This window comes from Mytilus edulis, chromosome 7 (genome assembly GCF_963676685.1).
Source record: "Mytilus edulis chromosome 7, xbMytEdul2.2, whole genome shotgun sequence".
Classification (NCBI taxonomy): Eukaryota; Metazoa; Mollusca; class Bivalvia; order Mytilida; family Mytilidae; genus Mytilus; species Mytilus edulis.
In genome coordinates this window covers 12,322,506-12,343,037 of record NC_092350.1, presented here as the reverse complement: position 1 = coordinate 12,343,037, position 20,532 = coordinate 12,322,506, and the positions used below count along the sequence as shown (strand labels likewise).

The 20,532-nt window shown below is 35.6% G+C and overlaps 2 protein-coding genes across 2 annotated transcripts; one reads left to right on the top strand and one right to left on the bottom strand.

Annotated features, from left to right (window-relative positions):
* The first annotated feature begins 12,807 nt into the window (after positions 1–12,807).
* Positions 12,808–15,231, top strand: LOC139482962 (uncharacterized). Its single transcript, XM_071266989.1, has 3 exons — positions 12,808–13,063; positions 13,661–13,926; positions 14,169–15,231. Exons 1-3 carry the CDS (start codon positions 12,881–12,883, stop codon positions 15,229–15,231), a joined length of 1,512 nt encoding a protein of 503 aa, XP_071123090.1. The 5' UTR covers positions 12,808–12,880.
* A 60-nt stretch (positions 15,232–15,291) lies between these two features.
* On the bottom strand, positions 15,292–17,309 carry LOC139482961 (uncharacterized). Its single transcript, XM_071266988.1, has 3 exons — positions 17,138–17,309; positions 16,697–16,779; positions 15,292–16,497 (listed from the first exon to the last, which is right to left on the bottom strand). The coding sequence occupies exons 1-3, from the start codon at positions 17,307–17,309 to the stop codon at positions 15,292–15,294; spliced, it is 1,461 nt and encodes a 486-aa protein (XP_071123089.1).
* Positions 17,310–20,532: the final 3,223 nt, after the last annotated feature.

Here is a 20,532-nt window from a genome sequence, read left to right as displayed (position 1 = left end):
TACCAAAGGGACAGTCAAACTCATAAATCGAAAATAAACTGACAACGTCATGGCTAAAAATGAAAAAGACAAACAGACAAACAATAGTACACATGACACAACATAGAAAACTAAAGAATAAACAACACGAACCCCACCAAAAACTAGGGGTGATCTCAGATCCTCTGGAAGGGTAAGCAGATCCTGCTCCACATGTGTCACCCGTCGTGTTGCTTATGTGATAACAAACCTGGTAAATAGTCTAATTCGGTAGGTCAAAGGTACTTTGATACAAATTAGAAAAATTCCATTGACTGTTTAATACAAACCTCAAATAATTCTTTAAACAATATTGGCTTTAAGATTGTAATCTTCAGGTAGGTAGTTAAAAATTGTAGATATATCTACATAAAAAAGTGGCCAAGTAATCAGAGTAGTGTGGCTACTGTACCACTAGCCTATCAACAAGGTATACGTGGTGGTGAGTTCAATCCCTGTACTTGGTAGGTGCATTTGACTCCAATCTTAACTGACGCCGGCCGTTATCCTTTCAAATGCCATGGTTCTCTTCGGCTTCATCCACTTTTTTAATATTTTCTAGATTTTGTCTCGCTGTGAAGAAGTTGAGGAGGTGAGAGTTATGCACGTTATTTCATGCAAGTGACAGCAGCAGTTTCATCAAATGTGCAAGTTTGTGGTTCTGTTTCTTCTTCAGGTAAGGAGTTGACCTCATATTTGAGTGTTTTTATAACTCCGCTCGGTAAAATAGGAGGCTCTCCCATTGAATAAAATCAAAAATTTGCCAAATAAAACTTGACACTACAAATTGGCAAGCTGGTGTCTAGTTAGGCTGCATCAGGGTCCAAGACACAACTGACTAATATGGCAAAGAACTTTCCAAGTGTTACAGCGGCTGCTATTGTGTCTGGCAGTAGGTTCCTGTCTCTTACAGAGCGCGGGAAAAAGGAGCTGTATACTTATTTTGTTGCTCTGATCTGTCTAATTCTATCGCCACCCCTTGTTCTGCTGTCCCCGGGTGTGTCGTAGGTAGCTGGTTGTATCTCCACTAGTTGGTTCTGGATCTTGTAGCAAAGGACTACTCGCTGGTTTATTCGTCTTTGCTGTAGGGTATATATATGTGGTGGTGTTTAACGACCTTGACTGGCTATACAGCCATCGCACGGTCGGCTCGGTGCCCGAAGGCGATTGGTGAGCGTTTGAATAATTTCTGCCGTGGGTCAGGAACAAGTAGTAAGGACGCCGAATGGAGGCCGCCATCTTGGTTTTGGTGAGTTGATTTTGGTTTGTTTACTATTTTGGATTTTACTTCTTCACAACGGCTGCTTTCAGGGCCAGTTTGGTCAGCTTGGCAGCCCGCTAGCCTCGATGATGGAGTACTGTTAGATGATCTCGGACGTAGTTCTTAAGATGACAGGAGGCGTTATCAGGACCAAAGCCGTGAGGCAGTGAAATGAAGGTCGTATCACCCAACAGCCTAGGATACAGCCTTCGGACGTTAATCGACATAACACTCCCCATAATACAATGGTTTTGGAGTGCATGTTAACGCAGGTACGCCAACTACTACGTCTATCTGTACGGCATGGATTGGTTTCTGTCATCTTAAGTAGTAAGTCGTTGATATCTAACTGTAAACCCTCATCGAAGATAGCGGGTAAAGGAGAGCTGGCCCAGCACGTCCGTTCAGCTGTAATGACTGAGACGTGACTGATGGATTGTGATGTGCTGTAGGGTGACCCACTGGAGTTGGTCTTATAGTCCAGTGACACAGCCTGGGGAAGTGTCGGTGTACTGGTTATAAACAAACGTGCTGCTTTGTGCTGTACGCTGTTCGAGTCTTTGATCAGTGTGGCTTGATAGAGGTACCACACTGTGTCTGCGTACTTTGTCGATGGTTTGATCAGTGCACAATAAGCTGTGTTATTTTTACAGATGGCTTACAACGGCCAGTGTTCCTGTGAAGAAACCGAGGGTCCTGGTTGTTTTTCTGGTGGTATTATTTATGTGTTTATTCCACTGTAGGTCTTTACTTATCGTAACTCAATCGAGATTCTCATGACTGCATTTTCTGGATGAAAACACATCTACCACTTGTGGTCCCATTCCTCAAGGGCATTGAGGTCTCTCTGGAGAGTTGCTGCATCATCAGGATTTCTAATTTATCTGTAGACCAGGCTATCGTCCGCAAACAATCTTACATCTGAAGATTTCTGATTCTCTTTTCTCGTTTTGTTTAGATAGATAAGACCGTTGGTTTTCCCGTTTGAATGTTTTTACACTAGTAATTTTGGGGCCCTTTATAGCTTGTTGTTCGGTGTGAGCCAAGGCTCCGTGTTGAAGTCCGTACATTGACCTATAGTGGTTTACTTTTTTAAATTGTTATTTGAATGGAGAGTTGTCTCATTGGTACTCACACCACATCTTCCTATATCTATGTACAATCTGGTCGTTGATATATAGTATCAGTAATGGGAAAGGACATATAGACTGTCCCTTGTGGAACTCCAGATAGAACATCTAAAGGAGTAGATGTACAATGTATGTCCTTCTAAGACAACTGACTAGGTTCTGCTGCTCAGGAAGTCCTGTATCCAGCTGTATTGATTTTGGGAGTTTTGGTCCCAACAGTTTAGGAGTTAGGGACCAAAAAGGGGCCCAAATAAGCATTTTTCTTGGTTTTCGCACCATAACTTTAGTATAAGTAAATAGAAATCTGTGAAATTCAAACACAAGGTTTATGACCATAAAAGGAAGGTTGTGATTGATTTTGGGAGTTTTGTTCCCAACAGGTTTTTAGGAATTACGGTCCCAAAGGGTCCAAAATTAAATTTTGTTTGATTTCATCAAAAATTGAATAATTGGGGTTCTTTGATATGCCGAATCTAACTGTGTATGTAGATTCTTAATTTTTTGTCCCGTTTTCAAATTAGTCTACATTAAGGTCCAAAGGGTCTAAAATTAAACTTTGTTTGATTTCAACAAAAATTGAATTCATGGGGTTCTTTGATATGCTGAATCTAAACATGTACTTAGATTTTTGATTATGGGCCCAGTTTTCAAGTTGGTCCAAGTCGGGGTCCAAAATTAAATTTGTTTGATTTCAACAAAAATTGAATCCTTCTGGTTTTTTTTATATATATATGCTGAATCTAAACATGTATTAAGATTTTTGATATTTGGGCCCGGTTATCAAATTGGTTCACATTGAGGTATAAAGGGTCCAAAATTGAACTTTATTTGATTTCATCAAAAAATGAAATCTTGAGGTTCTTTGATATGCTGAATCTAACCATGTATTTAGATTTTGGTTATTGGACCATAATAGGTAAATTTTCAAGTTTTGAAGTTAAAGTTCTGAGACCACATTCATTCTGTGTCAGGAACCTATGTTGTGTCAACTATTTAATCACAATCCAAATTCAGAGCTGTATCAAGCTTGAATGGTGTGTCCATACTTGACCCAACTGTCCAGGGTTCGAATTCTGTTGTCGTATAAAGCTGCGCCCTGCGGAGCATCTGGTTTTGCAATCTGCTTTAGTGTTATAACTCATTGGGCCTAAAAATAAAATGTGGTGCCGATCAAAGTGATCCATAACTGTGCTGTGTATAACATGTTCAAACAGGTTTGCATGATATAGATGCCAATGAGACAGACCTGTAATTTGAGGGTAGGTGTTTTTCTCCTTTCTTGTAGATTAGCACGCAGACCTGTAATCTGAGGGTAGGTGTTTTTCTCCTTTCCTGTAGATTAGCACGATGTTCGCTTTAAGCCATTCAACTGAGATCCAACCTTGGTCCAGGGAAAGCTGTAACATTCGGAGCTAGTGAGTCTGCTGCATGTTTATGAATATGAGCTGGAACGTTGTCTGCGCCTGTCGCCTGTCGATTTAAATGGTCAGAGTCCCTTTAAGAGTTAGTATATGCCTCTTTCATGAATGAAGATATTGTCCATGATTGAATGTGAACTATTACCTATGTCAGGTAATGTACTGGTGTCTTCTTTATTGTACACTGACTGACATTGCTGGTTCAGACAGTATAGATGCCTTAGTATATGTGTCCCTATGAAGGAAGCCATCTTTTGACTTCAAGGTCACAATCTAGGATGCATCTTGTTTCCGGCTCATCACAAATCTCCAAAATCACTTAGGGTTTTTCTCCAAGTCACTACTTACGACATCTTCTATATGAGAACTGTACATGTGTGTTTGTCTAGACTCCTTCTGAAAATGTGAGTTTTGTATTTCTTCTTGTCACGCGTTTTACCACTGCATTTGGCCAGAATATAGGTCCTCTGCTTTCTATTACTTAGTCGTCTAAGGTCTGAGTTCATCCATAGATAAGAATGTTTTTATAATGTGTTCCTAGTTGGTACGTGTTGGATGATGAAATCTTAAATCAGCCTTTTATGTAGGTTCAAAGGCTGTTTACATCCGTATAATCAGTTTTTTAAATATTTTGTATTTTTCTTTGAGTTGTTGATTTAAGATGGCAATGTTAGCTTTTATCCATAGATTCATTTTTCTCTTTTGGTGATAAGGTTTTTGCAAGCCGTGTGAAAAGTCCAGAAGAACTATATCATGATCACTGTTCCCAAGAGGTGGTATGAATTTACATCTATTGAGTTGGCCTGGATGAGATGAAAGCAGCACATCTAAGGTGTTTGTCTTCAATCTGTTGAATGTTAAGGTTGGCTGTCATATGGAGAAAGGCATTGTTAATGTCTCTTGATGTTTGAGTACCCTGTGTTGTGTAACTTTTCCAGTCTATATCTGATAAGTTGAAATCTCCACCAAGGATGAAAATACTACTTTTTTGTATTTGCGTAGATGAGTGACGTCCTGTATTAATTTGTTTTTCGTTTGTTGATCAAGCCTATTTTTTGGTCTATTTAGGTATTTTGTTATGGCTTTCTCTTTCTGGTTTATGTTGATGCATCCAGATATGAGTTCAGTGTCTTTCTATAATTTAAGATGTCAAAATGGTGTCTTTGCAGCTATGAGGACTCCTCCATGGACATCAGTTTGGCGGTCCCTGCGTATGACATCATAACCAAGTTCTGTAGGGAAAGTTTCACTTGTGTTGATTTTGTCGCTTAACCAATTTTCCGTCCCGATGATGATGTCTGGGCGTGCTGGCTCCAGCATAACCTGGAGATTATTTCTTTTATTATTAATGCTTTGAAAGTTGATAAGCAGATCTCTACGATGCATCTGTGACTTTTGAAAGTCTGAACGTTTTGGTGATGCTGATGCTATAGGGTCACCAATACTATTACTCGAGTTAATTTCAGATGATATGCTATTTTCTGATGTACATGATGATAACACTGAGTAGGTGTTGCTATCAGCTGAATCAATCATATCATAGAATACAGTTTTGTTGTTAGGGACGTTGAATACTACACAATACCATGAAGCAGATATGTTTGCAAGGCCTTAATATTCCTTACAGTCAATTCCTGTACATTGTGCATGGTACCACTATTGCATTCACCACATGCAAGAGCTTTTTGGCCCTATCGCCAAGCTTTCTCGCATATGGCACATGGGTACTTTGGAGTTATTGGGCCTTGGTTTGTCCCTACCCTGCCTATTAATAATAGCAGTTTTATATATGCAGAGTTTTTATCGCTTAGTAACTTCTCATTTCTCCTGTAATGAGCTGTGATTCTGTTTAGTAGTATAAATTAGTGTTTGTTGAGATGTTTGTTACAGGAAGCAGAGCGATAGAGTACTCTCTGGACGTATATCTACTTGTTTAAGTATAAGGGGCTATCCTGTATTAGTCCTACTTTCGTAGTCAGGTAGAAATATATAACTGTGAACCACACTGACATTGTTTATGTTTTAGAACATGACTGGAAGAAGATTTTGTGGTGAGCACTCGATCTCCTTGAGTTTCAATTCAATATTGAAAAAAGTTCATTTTCCTCCTGATGATCCTGAGGTGAGTATTATATGTGACTGTGTTGTGAGATGATATATGTCACTTATCTGATCGTATAATGTACCACAGATTGGAATAAACAAATGTTTTAGGCAAAAGTTCGAGGCGTCAAGAAGAAGCGTCCTGCACCGAGCATGCGCAGTTTACGCGGGTTATGTCAGTTTATTCTGAACCATTAATAGCAATGTTTTGATATTTGGAAGACATGCATGATTCTGTTTCATTAAAATTAGTACATAGAAAGCTACTAAAGGGCCCTAAAAAGACTAGTGTTAAACCGTTAAAACGGGAAAACCAATGGTCTAATCTATATAAAAAAAACACGAAAAACGCTTATGAATAAAATTTAGAAAGGAAATGGGGAATGTGTAAAAGCGACAACAACCCGACCATAGAGCAGACAACAGCCAAAGGCCACCATTGGGTCTTCAAGGTAGCGAGAAAACGCCCGCACCCGGAGGCGTCCTTCAGATGGCCCCTTAAAAATATGTATACTAGTTCAGTGATAATGGGCGTCATACTAAACTCCATATTATACACAAGAAACTAAAATTAAAAATCACACAAGACTAACAGAGGTCAGAGGCTCCTGACTTGGGACAGGCGCAATATTGCGGCGGGGTTAAACATGTTTATGAGATCTCAACCCTCTCCCTATACCTCTAACCAATGTAGAAAACTAAACGCATAACACTACATCAACAAACGACAGTCACTACTGAACATCAGGCAGAGGCGGATCCAGGGGGAGGGTTCCGGGGGTTGGAACCCCCCCCTTTTTTTTGGACGATCAATGCATTTGAATGGGAGCATATAGTTGGACCCCCTTTTTTACTCTTGGTTGGGAACTCCCATTTTTAAATGGCTAGATCCGCCCCTGTCAGATCCCCGACTTAGATCAGGTGCAAACACATGCAGCGGTTTTAAACTTTTTAATAGGAACCAGGGACTTTCTATAGCATAGAAACTCCCTGTAGGAACCAACATTCACCCTTACCTTAAACAATAGAGTAATATCATAACATGGAAAGACACACTATAAAATATCAATTTAATGGCTTTAGTTAACTCAATCAAAAGGAATATTAACACAAGTGAACATACATTGAACGAGTGAATTTTATCTATGATAAAATGTAAATACAAAATCAATAAAATAAAATAAAATAAAAAAAGGGGTGAATAAATAAATGGAACAGTAGTATACCGCTGTTGGATGTCGCTTCATGGAGATTGTTAAACCTCTTCTTAGTCCTCGACTTTTGACTTCGAAATTTTGCATTGTTTAATTTCAATAAAAACATTTGCAAATTCAATAAAACACACAGGCGTGATTGATAGTACATGTGTCAAGTATAACAGTAAGCGAAGGCATGTATATCAAACCTTAAAATATGAATGTAACTTGAGCTGAATTCAATTTTTAGGAGATGTAGGATAACATATACATCAACGAGAAAACAACATTTTAACAAAGTTAACCAAAAAGAACACACTGTCAAAAGTATGTAACTATATACACAATGTTCAAAATAATATACCTGTACCAACATCGGAGACAGACATTATGAACTCCATAAACTGCTCGGTAACATTCAGGAATGTAGAGTACTCCAATGGAATTCAGACTTTTTACTGTACAGTTGTAAAACACGGTTTAATTTATGGCTATTTTTTGTATAAAGACTCAACGAAAGGTTACTAGGAAGAATATTTGATTTTAGACGATCTATTCTCGGTCCAAATTCAGCTACATTTTTCTAAAAATATGTACACATCAAACCACTCTATAAACGAAATCAAAAGTTAATAGTGCTAGTTGCTATTTTGTACCATGATACAAGAATACCTCATCTGCATACCAAAATAATTACATTAGATGTATCTATAATACTAAAATTACGAGGTCCAATTTGTCAGCCGTCATCACGTAAAAACGACGAATCAAAGAATTCAGCTTTATATATAACTAATATAGTACAAAGGTGTAGATTAAAAATTACACCACTCCAGGCCCTTTTGTTTTCCACGTAATTAATATTGCCAATAATTAAGAAGTTCCGGGTCGAGTCCGATACCGATACCAATAGTATATTCACCTGTTACCTATTACCTTATCTGTACGTTCCGCATCTAACAGGTGCACCACCAAACGGTGTATTTAGGATTATGCTATATACACGGATCATAATCACAGGGTTGACACTACTAAATTTAATCATTGTAAAATTGTTACCTATTGTAGTATTTTAATCAGTAAGACTTTCTAAGATAACAATATGAATACTAAAAATCTGGACTAAAAATAAGGTGTATATAGGAACCGTTTTCAATTTGTTAGCGGGAATGACATACAGCAGTGAATCAAATAATTCAACTTTATTTATAACTAACATAGGACAATGCTGTTGATTAAAAATTACTCCATTCCAGGACCTTTTGTTATCCAAATAATTAATATTACCAATAATTGATAAGTTCCAGTTCGACGGGTTCAAACAGAAAGATTTGAAAGCAGAGAAAACTGTGTATCTTATTATCGGCATGACTTTATCAGATAAAAAATAATACTAAAACAAGGCTTGCGCATAGTTATATACTTAAATTTAGTCACGGACCCGCGATATCACGGGTGTGTTCTAGTGTTTCATTATAATACGTTATTCTGACTGGCTAGCTGCACATCTCGCGTTATTCCTTAATCAATTGCATTATACAATAAAATTTATCATTCATGATGACACGAGGTCCCACAATAAAGTGCATAGGTGAATTAAATAAAAACTTGATAAAAATCAGGCGCGTAGCTACGTTTACGTCAAAACGCCGGGCGTAAACTTGAATTTTGGTAAAAAAAAAATTATTTTAATCTCAATATACAGTATTAAAAAATTTGGTTTAAAGCACATCATGATCAGTCTTTTATTTGCAGAAAAAAATGAGAAAAAATTTCTTTCGATCAAATGGTACCGTATTAGATATTCGTTCATTTTTTGTCAGTCAAAGTCTGAATCTGCTGGGATTTCCTCTTACTTTCCTTTCAGCTGAGATTCGATATGTGCTTTGAATTTTAGCTGAGCATACATTTATGACACGAAAACAAGAAATAGCTATATATATAGAGAGACCCTAGATTTCATCGGAGGCGTCAACATTTAGGTTTAAATATGTGGTAAAAGATTTTTCTTATATCAATTATTTTGTCAAACCTTCATGAAATTTTACGAAAGTTGGACAGAAGCTTGTTATTCTCAAAAGAGTATCCAGGCCTTAAGATGGATTTACATTTTTGATTGCCCCGTATTTTACTGATAATAGGAATTTCTGTTTGCAGTTAACAAGAAGATAGTCTGTGGTTGAAGTTTGTTACACTTCAATTACTATGTCAACCCTCAATCGAATTTTTTGAAACTTTGGATGAAGCTTTTTTGTGATTCTTGTCTGAAGTAAAATTTTGAAACTAGAGGTTTTTTTTTTCATTTTTCAATTGACATACGGACTTATCTTTAGTAGTTAACAGACGCTCTGTGATTATTATTTTTTTACATGATGATTTTTGAAAACCTTCAGATATTGTCATGAGACTTGGGTAGAAGTTAATAGTACAGACCAAGAAAAAAAATCTAAAGAAAATGTTTGATTATTTAAAATCCTGTAATGGACTGATAAAACGAATCAATTTTCGAGGGAAGCGGTAATCTAGCGAGAACCACGGTTCCATAGAACCCTTTACGAATTTTCATAATGCACCTAAACATCTATGCAAATTAATCAATTCATATCCATTAACGACTTTTGCACAAAAAGGGGTTTTAGTCGAGTAATTGCTATATATTACCCCACGGTTCCTTTTAAACATATTTTAAAGTAACTTGTTTGGATATTTTTTCTAACACCATTGACCATTAGATTTCAAATCAACACAATGCATACATTAAACATAAAAGATAAAAAAAAAAAAAAAAAGTAATCTATAAGGTATGTTCAACTTGCTATTGATTAGTGTTTAATGACACCTCCCCCTCGAACCCCCTACTAGAAGATGTTATAACCTGGGTCCGATTGGGGCTCCCAAACCCCTCGCCGAGGTTGGGGCATACACTTAAAAATAGCTACGCCACTGAAAATCGTGTTTTCCTGATCCTGGCAAAAAAAATATAATTATAAGTATTGAATGCTTCTTTTTGTACCTTCATAGGGTTGTAAAAGCGTTGGCCGTGTGCACATTTTTAGAGCGCATTCAAAATGTACTTTGGTCAACGCTTTTACACCCCAATGAAATTACTAAAAGAAGCATTCAATTCTTTAATGTATGAAGAACAGGATTGTTTTTATTTCTTACTAAGATCATAGCTGCTTGCCATGGAGTGTAAAACACACAAACACACACACACACACATTTTCGTAACTAGAAAAGCTTAGTCTTATTTTTGAAGACTCATTATGGAGACAAACTCGTCTCTCGTTAATCTTTATATTTGTCTTGGTGTTATGTGTCTTCGAGTTTCTGCCTCGTTTACGTAAACCCCATATCCACTGTTCTTTATATTGTAACAGCATCAGAATAATCTGGGAAAGTAAAAAGCTATAATTACATTCAGGCATTCAGGTATTTCACATTCCATAATGTATGTTAATATTCTGTACAAAGCACAAACATGTTGTCATTCACTTCTAAAGCTAACCAATACGGATTCGCTCATACGTTCAGTGGTTGTCGTCTATTTATGTGGTTCATAAGTGTTTCTTTTTTCTCGTTTTTTAAATAGATTTGAATGGTTTTACGCGTTTAGTTATTTTTGGGACCTTTTATAGCTTGCTTGTCGGTGTGAGCCTAGGCTCCGTGTTGAAGAGCGTACCTTGACCTATAATGGTTTACTTCTATAAATTGTGACTTGGATTGAGGGTTGTCTCATACCACATCTTTCTATATCTGTTTGTATCGAAATAAACACATTTATTCAAAAGACCAGTTGTTGTCAAATGGGTTATATAAAAAAGAAGATGTGGTATGATTACCAATGAGACAACTATTCACAAAAGACCAAAATGACACAGACATTAGCAACTATCGGTCACCGTACGGTCTTCAACAATGAGCAAAGCCCATACCGCATAGTCAGCTATAAAAGGCCCCGATAAGACAATGTAAAAAAATTCAAACGAGAAAAACTAATGGCCTTATTTATGTAAAAAAATGAACGAAAATCAAATATGTAACACATAAACAAACGACAACCACTGAATTACAGGTTCCTGACTTGAGACAGGCACATACATAAATAATATGGCGGGGTTAAACATGTTAGCGGGATCCCAACCCTCCCCTAACCTGGGACAGTGGTATAACAGTACAACATAAGAACGAACTATAACAATCAGTTGAAAAAGGCGTAACTCATCAGATGGACAAACATACAAGTGGACGTGGTATGTTCTTCTCGTAAATTTATAATGGTGTGCAGATACTAAATCCCTAAAGGTAGAGATTGAAGATGATTTTCCTATGATGGAGACATAATCTTTCCATCAGTTTAATAGACTGGAACTGGTATGTCGAAAACTGCTATTATCTATATAGTACTTTGTTTATCTATGTTGATCATTGTCATTTTGCTTATTTTCTTCTATAAACTTTTCTAAAATCGGGCTCGGATTTCATTTTAAACTGAGTTTTTGCGTATTGCTGTGTGTTTGTTTGTTTGCCAATTGACTGGAGGTATAGTGGATATCACAAAACATGTTCAACCCCGCTGCAGTGCGGGTTTTTCTCGCTGCGTTAGAAACCATTTGTGGTCTTGAGCTTTTTTCACTTTTGTCGGATTGTCGTCTCTTCGACACCTCCAGCATTTCCATTCGCTTTATCTGCTTAGGCAGACATTGTAAGGAGGAGGTCACTTCATTGAATTAAGAGTTCTAAAGACAGAAGGAAGATATAAAGTTAACAAGAGAACAACTTGATGTTAAAGACAAGAAAAGGACCTTCCATCCAGTCTGACCGGAGCGAAGATGATATAGGTGGTTCATTTTTTTTTTGTATATTGCAAATATTAAGTGGTGTATGTGTTACTTTCCATGCATCCTATTGTCATAAGCCTCTGTGTGGGTCAGGTTCTAGAAATAAGGCAATATGACAAGGGTTTATTGTAACTATTCCTCTGAAATTCTGGTTGAAACCCTCATTTGTTCAAATGCCTGTCCGAAGTAAGGAACCTCGTCAGTGGTTGTCTTCAGTATTTCTTACTACACTTATGTCATTATGAAATGTGGTAATTATGGCAGATCTTTGATAGTCTTTGATTCCTATACTCGGGGAGATTTAGAATTTGCTGTTTTGATATTAACCTTTGGTTAAAATCTAACTAAAAGATGAACAACCGGGTCCTGTGCTGACCTCTAGATCTTTTTTTATATTTGCTTTATATTGACGCAAACTCAGTATTCTGTGTTATTTAAACGTAAACTGTATAACTAGAATTTCAAGTCTTATACTGACATTTTGACATAACCTTTTCGAGAAAATAATGAAATCACTAAGTCGCGATGTAAATATTTCCATATATTGTTCTCACTATGAGTATAGTCAGATGGGGATATAGGATTTTGAAAGCGGGTCCTGAGAGACCAACGTTTGTTAGGATACTTGTAAAATAACTTTGCATTTGTCATATATGAAGATCCATAAAGGGAGCCCCTAAATCTGCTTCTGAGTATATACGAAACAAAACAATACGGTACACAATGCAAACAGATATGATAGTGGATTTCATATTTGATTTTATTCTACTAGACCAATCCCAAATGACCTTTCTTTTCGATCTGTTTTTCTAATGGTTACTATAAGACGGTTCTTAAAAGTTATTCATGTATGCATTGACCCAGAGTTCAATTTTCGAAAATGAGGCTAAGCTAGGCACCGGTATTATCAATAATGGCTTCTCCAGCAGCATCAACAAGTAAACAAAGAGATGAATACTGTTGTGTGCCATTTTGTAATGGCAATGCCAGAACTAATAAAGAGTTGAGTTTTCATCATATACCATCAGAAAAGAAAATGCTAACAAGAAAACAGTGGATTGTTGCAATCCGTAGAGATGAAGGTGAATTTTTCAAGGTAAATACTAGAAACACGTGCATTTGTTTACACTTTTCATAGAAGCCGATAATGTTGTTTTATATGTAATACCTGTCCCAGTTTTCAATAATTAGTTTCAGACAGACTATAAGATTTTGTTCAACAATATTTTTCTTTAACAATACTTTTATTTTAGCCGTAAAACATCTGTTTAAGTGTTACATGTCAAACTGTTACCACATGTTGATAGCGATTTTTCCTTCATCCCATATCTGTAGATATGTGTAATTAATTTATCCCATGTTGTTTTTATCACTGTGTGTACGAGACTGTTATAAATATAATATGCATTTGGAACTTCAAACACGTCTGTCGTCATGGTCATAGAGAATGAAAATAATGTGATGTATTCGTAAACAACACCAACAATTTCATTCTCAACATTCTGTTAAAATTATAATTTACCTATAAACACATTTGTAAATTGCAAATACTTTTATTTATTAAATAATAAAAAGAATAAACTTCTTATTTTTTTTATAAATATGTTACTGGTCTACATTATAAATATGATAACTTAAGAACAATGTTATATAAATACAAGAACGAAACCTATTAATTTGTGTTTGTTTTCAGATTGGAGGAAATACAGTGGTTTGTTCCAAACATTTCAAGAAGGAAGATTACCGCTGGACTCCTAACAGAAAATGTCTCAAACCAGAAGCTGTTCCATCTGTCTTTGATTGGAAATTAAATGAAAGCAGCAGAAAGGCCCCCACATCAAGACAGTCCCTTTTCAAAAAGATGAAAGTTGACGATCGTGAAGATGAAGATGGAATGGTTGTAGAGGATAGTGTCTGTGAAGTTCACAATTCACAAAGTGTTGATCATGAAAATGACATGTAAGTTTAGTTATCAGAATGTATTAATTCAAAATAAAAAAATATTAAATGTACAAACCCAAATTTAAATTGAACTTGCATGTTTTTTTTTATGTATATAATTATTTCAAAATAATTGAAAAGAAAACATAAAAATATTTTATAAAATCAAAAGGAAACACAGTGTGCTTTAAAACTACTTCCCCCTTTTTAATGTTAAGGAGATTATACCATTACTTAATACATTTATTTTATATTGACAGGAGTTGTGATTCTAACATTCATGCTGACTGTCTTGAGAAAATTGAGAAACTTGAACATGTGGTACAGCAAAAGGACTCTGAACTTAAAGACAAGACCTATGAGCTGGCAAGTTTAAACCAGAAATTACAAATGGAACGGTTTGGAGTAACAAGATTTTCTTACGACCATGAAATGATAGAGTTTTATACTGGATTTCCAACTTTTGATTTATTTTTAATTTTCTATTCTGCTATCAAGCCTACTGCAACAAGAATGAAAACTGTGTATTATAAGTCTTCTGAGGAACCCAGCAATAGAGGACGTCCAAAGTCAATGGATCCTATTGATGAACTGTTTATGTTTTTATGTAGGTTAAGGTGTGGTTTTCTGACTGAGGACTTGTCAGTAAGATTTAACATTCATGCATCAACAGTAAGCAGAAAAATAATAACTTGGACAAATTATTTATATTTCATATTGGGTGGCATTAATATCTGGCCTAGTAGGGGTAAAATAATGGAGCATATGCCACAGGACTTCAAACTTCTGTACCCTAACACGCGTGTGATAATAGACTGTACTGAAATTTTTACAGAAAGACCTTCTTCTTTAGCCTTGGCGTCAAAAACCTTTTCATCATACAAAAGTCACAACACCTGGAAAGGACTGGTCGGAATATCGCCACATGGTGCTATCACTTTCATTTCTGCATTATATTCTGGATGTATGTCTGACATAGAAATTACCAAGCATAGTGGACTTATTGACTTATTAGAACCAGGAGACCAAATAATGGCGGATAAAGGGTTTATTTTAAATAAATTACTTAAAGATACAGGTGTGTCAATAGCTACGCCACACTTCCTTTGCAGTGATGGACAGTTTACACCGTCACAAATTGAGGACAATCAAAAAATTGCATCCTTAAGAATACATGTTGAGCGGCATATAAAGCGGGCTAAAGAATATAGACTTTTACAGTATACAGTCCCACTTTCATTAGCTGGATCTGTGAATCAGTTATGGACTGTTGCTAATCTATTGACTCTGTTCAGAAGACCATTAATTAAGCAAAAAAACTAAATCATCACTAATTAAAAGTTGGCATAGTGTTTCATTTATACATGCATACATTGACATAATTTAGTTCAAAAAATAAGTGTTGAAAAACAAATCAAGTTTGTCTTTTGTAGCTTCCCAAAATTCACTATCAAAATAAACTGTTTCCAAATGTGAATCATTTTCAAGCCAAACAAAAAAGTCACACCAGTCTAATCCTGTCACGGCCATTTGCATTTGTATTTGATAATGATAGTTATCATTTTTTTTCAATTTTAGCTCCCCGTCAATTAAATGAAGACATTTGACGCTTGATAATTGGTCAGTGTTTGGACACTTTATTTCCAACAAACCATGTGGTTGATTTCTATCAGGTGCATATACTTTTCTGTCTGGGGTAGCTGCAAGCCAGTGACACCAGGGATTTACAATCACACCACATGGATATAAGTTGACATTGTCATTCATCACCTTGCTATAGGCTTGGGCTGCAGTAACCTCACATTCTATACCACGTTTCATAGCTGCTGTCTGAACATGTCTAGTTGACTGCAAGCGTTCAGCAAGTTTAGCCCCATCAGCTCTTCTCTTGGCTATTTCTCCTGCATGTGATGCTGTGATACGATCACGTCTAATTTTATGCCATTTAGGATCATTCGATTGAAGACGTGTTCCTTCCTCAATCTCTTTACTTTCCAGCAGTGTAACCTTCAAGGAGTCATACTTTTTTAACTGGTCTTTCATGAGAACAGTTTCAAAATTGTTAATCATGACATTTTTCAATGGTAATTCTGGAAATGAATTATTATCCATTAAGTTGAGGAGGTAGTCACTTGCCATTTTTTGTTGATAACTGAGAATGCTTCCTTTAGGGAATTTACCAAATTCAGTTTGAACTAGTTCTGTCCTGTGTTCTGTCACCACAGTGTCAAACAAAATGTCCATATCGTTAACCTGGACCAATAAGTCATTGACATTAATAGCTTCGTTCCCAGGAATAGGATTATATAGGGTAGACTTTATTCCCTTTGTAGCTCGTTGGGGATCCTCACGGTCATAACCCTGCACAACGATGTTATCAGCCTTTTCACCATGTAATTTCTGGCCTCGTGGAACATGCCACGTCTGTGGTAAAGATGTTTTCGCAATATCTGTTGGAATTAACTTCATTTTCAGGGATTTGTAGTGTGCAAGTTGGTAAAGAAGGGCTGACACATGTCCACAGTAACCACTTTGTCCAATTGTACATGTACAGAATGAATATTCAATCTGCCCTCCATTTAGCATGATCTGTGAAAGAATTTGAGATGTATTAGTTTAATATTTTGTTACTAATTTTATTATATTCATATGCATGTATTGATTAATATGTAAAGTTCTTTATTATTGTATGAAATTGTTTATTTGCAAAATATTTTTTGAGGAGGATATAAAGTTAATATTTATATTCTATGTTTAGTACAACAAGTGAAATAAAATGTATGCCTACCTTGACATCATGTGGAGACTCGTTTTTTCTTTGTGATCTAAAACATTTTCCTTTGACCAAACACCCAGTATCATCAGGATGCACTGTAAAAAAAATACATTTTTTTATACTAAACACCTATAAAATTTAACATTTAAAACTATGTAAACAAGTTTAATTATCTGTTACTAATAATAAAATACTTTCTGTCAAAGAGGGTTCATGCATGATTGCTACCCTTCACTTATTCAGCTGATTTATACGTGATTATCAGGATCAAGATACGGAGTTAATTATCTAAATAAATCAGCAGTCTGCAGACTAAAACAATAAGAATATGAATAATGATTTTTACTGCACAAATAATGGTCAAAAGTTATAATTTCCTGGTAAAATAATGGTTTGTGTAAAGACAATATTTCTCACGTGCACCTCGTAAACAAACATAACAAGTGACCTTACCTGACACAGAATGTACGTATTCCTCGCTGTAGTATTTGAATCCTTTTGTCATTTGTTCTTTTCCTGAAATCTGGCTGTGTTTTCTTATAAATTCTTCCACAAAAGCAAATGATATATCTGGTGAATGTGAAAGATCTTTTGATGAGGTACCGTTTGTTGTTGATGCTGCCATATTGTTTACAAATAATTGCCTAGCTTAGCCTCGATTTCGAATTTATATGAATATTCATTACAATCTTATTAAGAACGGTCTTAACAATTCATACGAATTTTCCTTCATCAGCTACACTCATCACCAAAAGATTAGACATTTAAATTGTCGAAGAGCACACAAACCTATCTAAACCGACTCAGGTCAGCCTTTTCTGAAATGTAATCAATTACAAATAAACTTTTATATATAGGCATTGGAAGATTTTGTTTTATATTCCAAAAAGAAAACCGCTAAGTTGCAGAAAAACTGACTATCCCATGGCACAAAATAAAGTAAGACATTACCAAAGGAGTAGGCCCAGTAAGACCCATTTTAAGTCCCAAAATATAGCAGTTTATAAAATTGTCCATATGTAAAATTTCAGCTTTTTTTTATTGGAAAGTAGAATACGTCTGTTATAAAAAAAAATATGGACCATGTTAATACAATGCACATGTATCGGGTACTAGCATCATCAAGTCAAGCAAAATTACTGAAAGCTTATTTGTGAACGGTTGGCTACATTTGTGTGTCCAGTCTAACTATTCACATGTATGTTGTATTTGGTGATAATACATACCATACATAATATGTGACTGAACACGAATGCGTAAAATCTAGAGTTCTATATATTCAATTTAAAACCATGGACTACTAAACAAATCTATTATTATGGTTTAAAATTGCATATACATCTACTGCACTCTAGATTTTGTATCATCCTTAAAAGAGGGTTGATGTGTACGAGGAAGTTTAACTTTTGGAACAAATGGTTTTACAAATTAAAGTTGAAGACGGTTGATTTTTATACAGCTTGTTACCATACAGATCAAATGTCCAACGAACAAGAGCTTTTGAAGGTCATTTGATTTCCTGGATTGGCTAGAAAAGCTGACAATTTACTTCTAATTACTATATCGGGAAATTTTAAAATATGGAATGCATGTAAAATAATGTTATGAACGTAAATGTCATTCATTACTTCGTTGTCTAAAATAATTGGCAGCCCTAAAGTTGTACTGATTACAACATGCATGTAAAATTTTCAAATCATGTGGTATGCACTAAAACTCTGGTTTCCACCTTATCAATTGGTGCTACGGTGTCATCGAAGAAGGCGATACTTACAATGTACCTGTAACCACGTGCACCGCTCAAATGATTGTCAGAAATGACAACCAGTTCTATTGGACATGTTTTGAGTTATGGTTTGTACCTTCTGGTTTGGCCTCTGTCCCACCAATAGTAGTAGTTATATGAAGATCAACCATGATTTGTCATTTGGTAAAAAAAAAAAGATCATCAAACTGTGAGTTGTGTATTTCAGGTCCGTCAGTATGTGTGTTATAATACGTATACAATTCTGCAAATTTTCTTTAAAGTTCTAAAGAAAGTTTCATCGCATTTCAAACTTTTAAATACCCCGAAATGAGTGTAAACTAGTTCAAACGAGAAAATGAACAGTGCAATAAACGAAGTATTTATTATTTAAGATATGGAAAAGGAGCAAATCACACATAAGCCCAGACAGACAGACTCAACTGAATAATTATGAAAAGTATTAATGAATGCTTTATCGCGAACAATGAAACTTGAGATAATATCCGGCTTGTTATTTTTCAGTTCCTTTAAAATAAGTTTTGATTTGGAATATGAACTTTTGTAATATGTGTTAGCAGTTAAAAATTTGACTAGACTTCTAATTCTTACAAATGAATTGTTTGTTAATAAAAGCGTAAAAGATACTCCCACTTCATGAACTGTACTGTGCAGCACGATAAATGGCTGATCCGTGTTAAAAGAGAGCCATATCTCTTGCACGTAGAATACACCCTTGTAGATTTCGAAAAAGAGCATCATAATGCCGCTACAAGGCAGCACTCGAATCCGCAAAGTGGAAAGGGATTAATATAAGCTTCAACAACTTGTTTGCCAATCCACTATAAATAAATATGGTTTAACTTACTCGATACAAACAGTGACAATGCGTGGTATTGACGCCTAATATGAATAGAGTTATCTTTCTTTGAACTGGCTTATTTGTATCATATAAATAAATAAAATCGAATCAACAAACCCGTTTCTTTGACGGATTCAAATAACTCATATAATTTTGTATTCATTTTTTTTTTGCATTTTTATTACCTTTAGTCTTTTAAAAATATTTCATCCGATGATAAAAATGTGTCACAGATCATATCGTATATGTTCCTATGTCGTAACTCTTTCCACGAATGTCACCTTTTGAACTATTTGCCGGGTTTGTAATTACATGTCGAGCAACATGTTGAGCATCTCGCTTACCCTCCTGAGATCACCCCAGTGTTTGATTAGTCTTAAGTTTTTTTTTATGTCGTCTTGTGTACTGTTGTTTGTCTGTCTTTTCTTTTTAAGCCATGGCGTTGTCAGTGTATTTTCGATCTTTGGAGTTTGATAATCCCTCTGATCTGGTACCTTTCAACCTTTTTTAATGCGAAATTATTGATAGTTACTGCGATCCGTAGAATGGAAGTTTAATATCGTTACCATTCCGTTGTGGATATAGTCTTACTATGAAATAAAGGTATAAAAAGATGTGGTATGATTGCCAATGAGACAACTGTCCACAAGAGACCAAAATGACACAGACATTAACAACTACAGGTCACCGGACGGCCTTCAACAATGAGCAAAGCCCATACCGCATAGTCAGATATAAAAGGCCCGATAAGACAATGTAAAACAATTCAAACGAGAAAACTAACGGCCTTATTTATATTAAATAAAAATGAACGAAAAACAAATATGAAACATATAAACAAACGACAAACACTGAATTACAGGCTCCTGACTTTGGACAGGCACATACATACATAATGTGGCGGGGTTCAACATGTTAGTGGGATCCCAACCCTCATGGGTTAGATTACTTTAATATTCTGTCTAATATTATATAACATTTTAAATTTTCTTTTCTCACCTTTCAGCCAAATTTTTCCACCACAAAAAAGTTCTTTAAAAATTATCCTGGACCTTATAAAAATAGGTATGAACTCGTTAATGTTCGAGCAGCTTGAAAAATTATAAGTATATGATACAGAGAACTAGAATTTAAAATCAAATAAGTTTCGAAACGTAGTGCACAAATTGTTGAAAATTGACTACATATGTATAAAGGGCAACACCTCCTAAGGGGGGTCAATTGACCATTTTGTTCATGTTG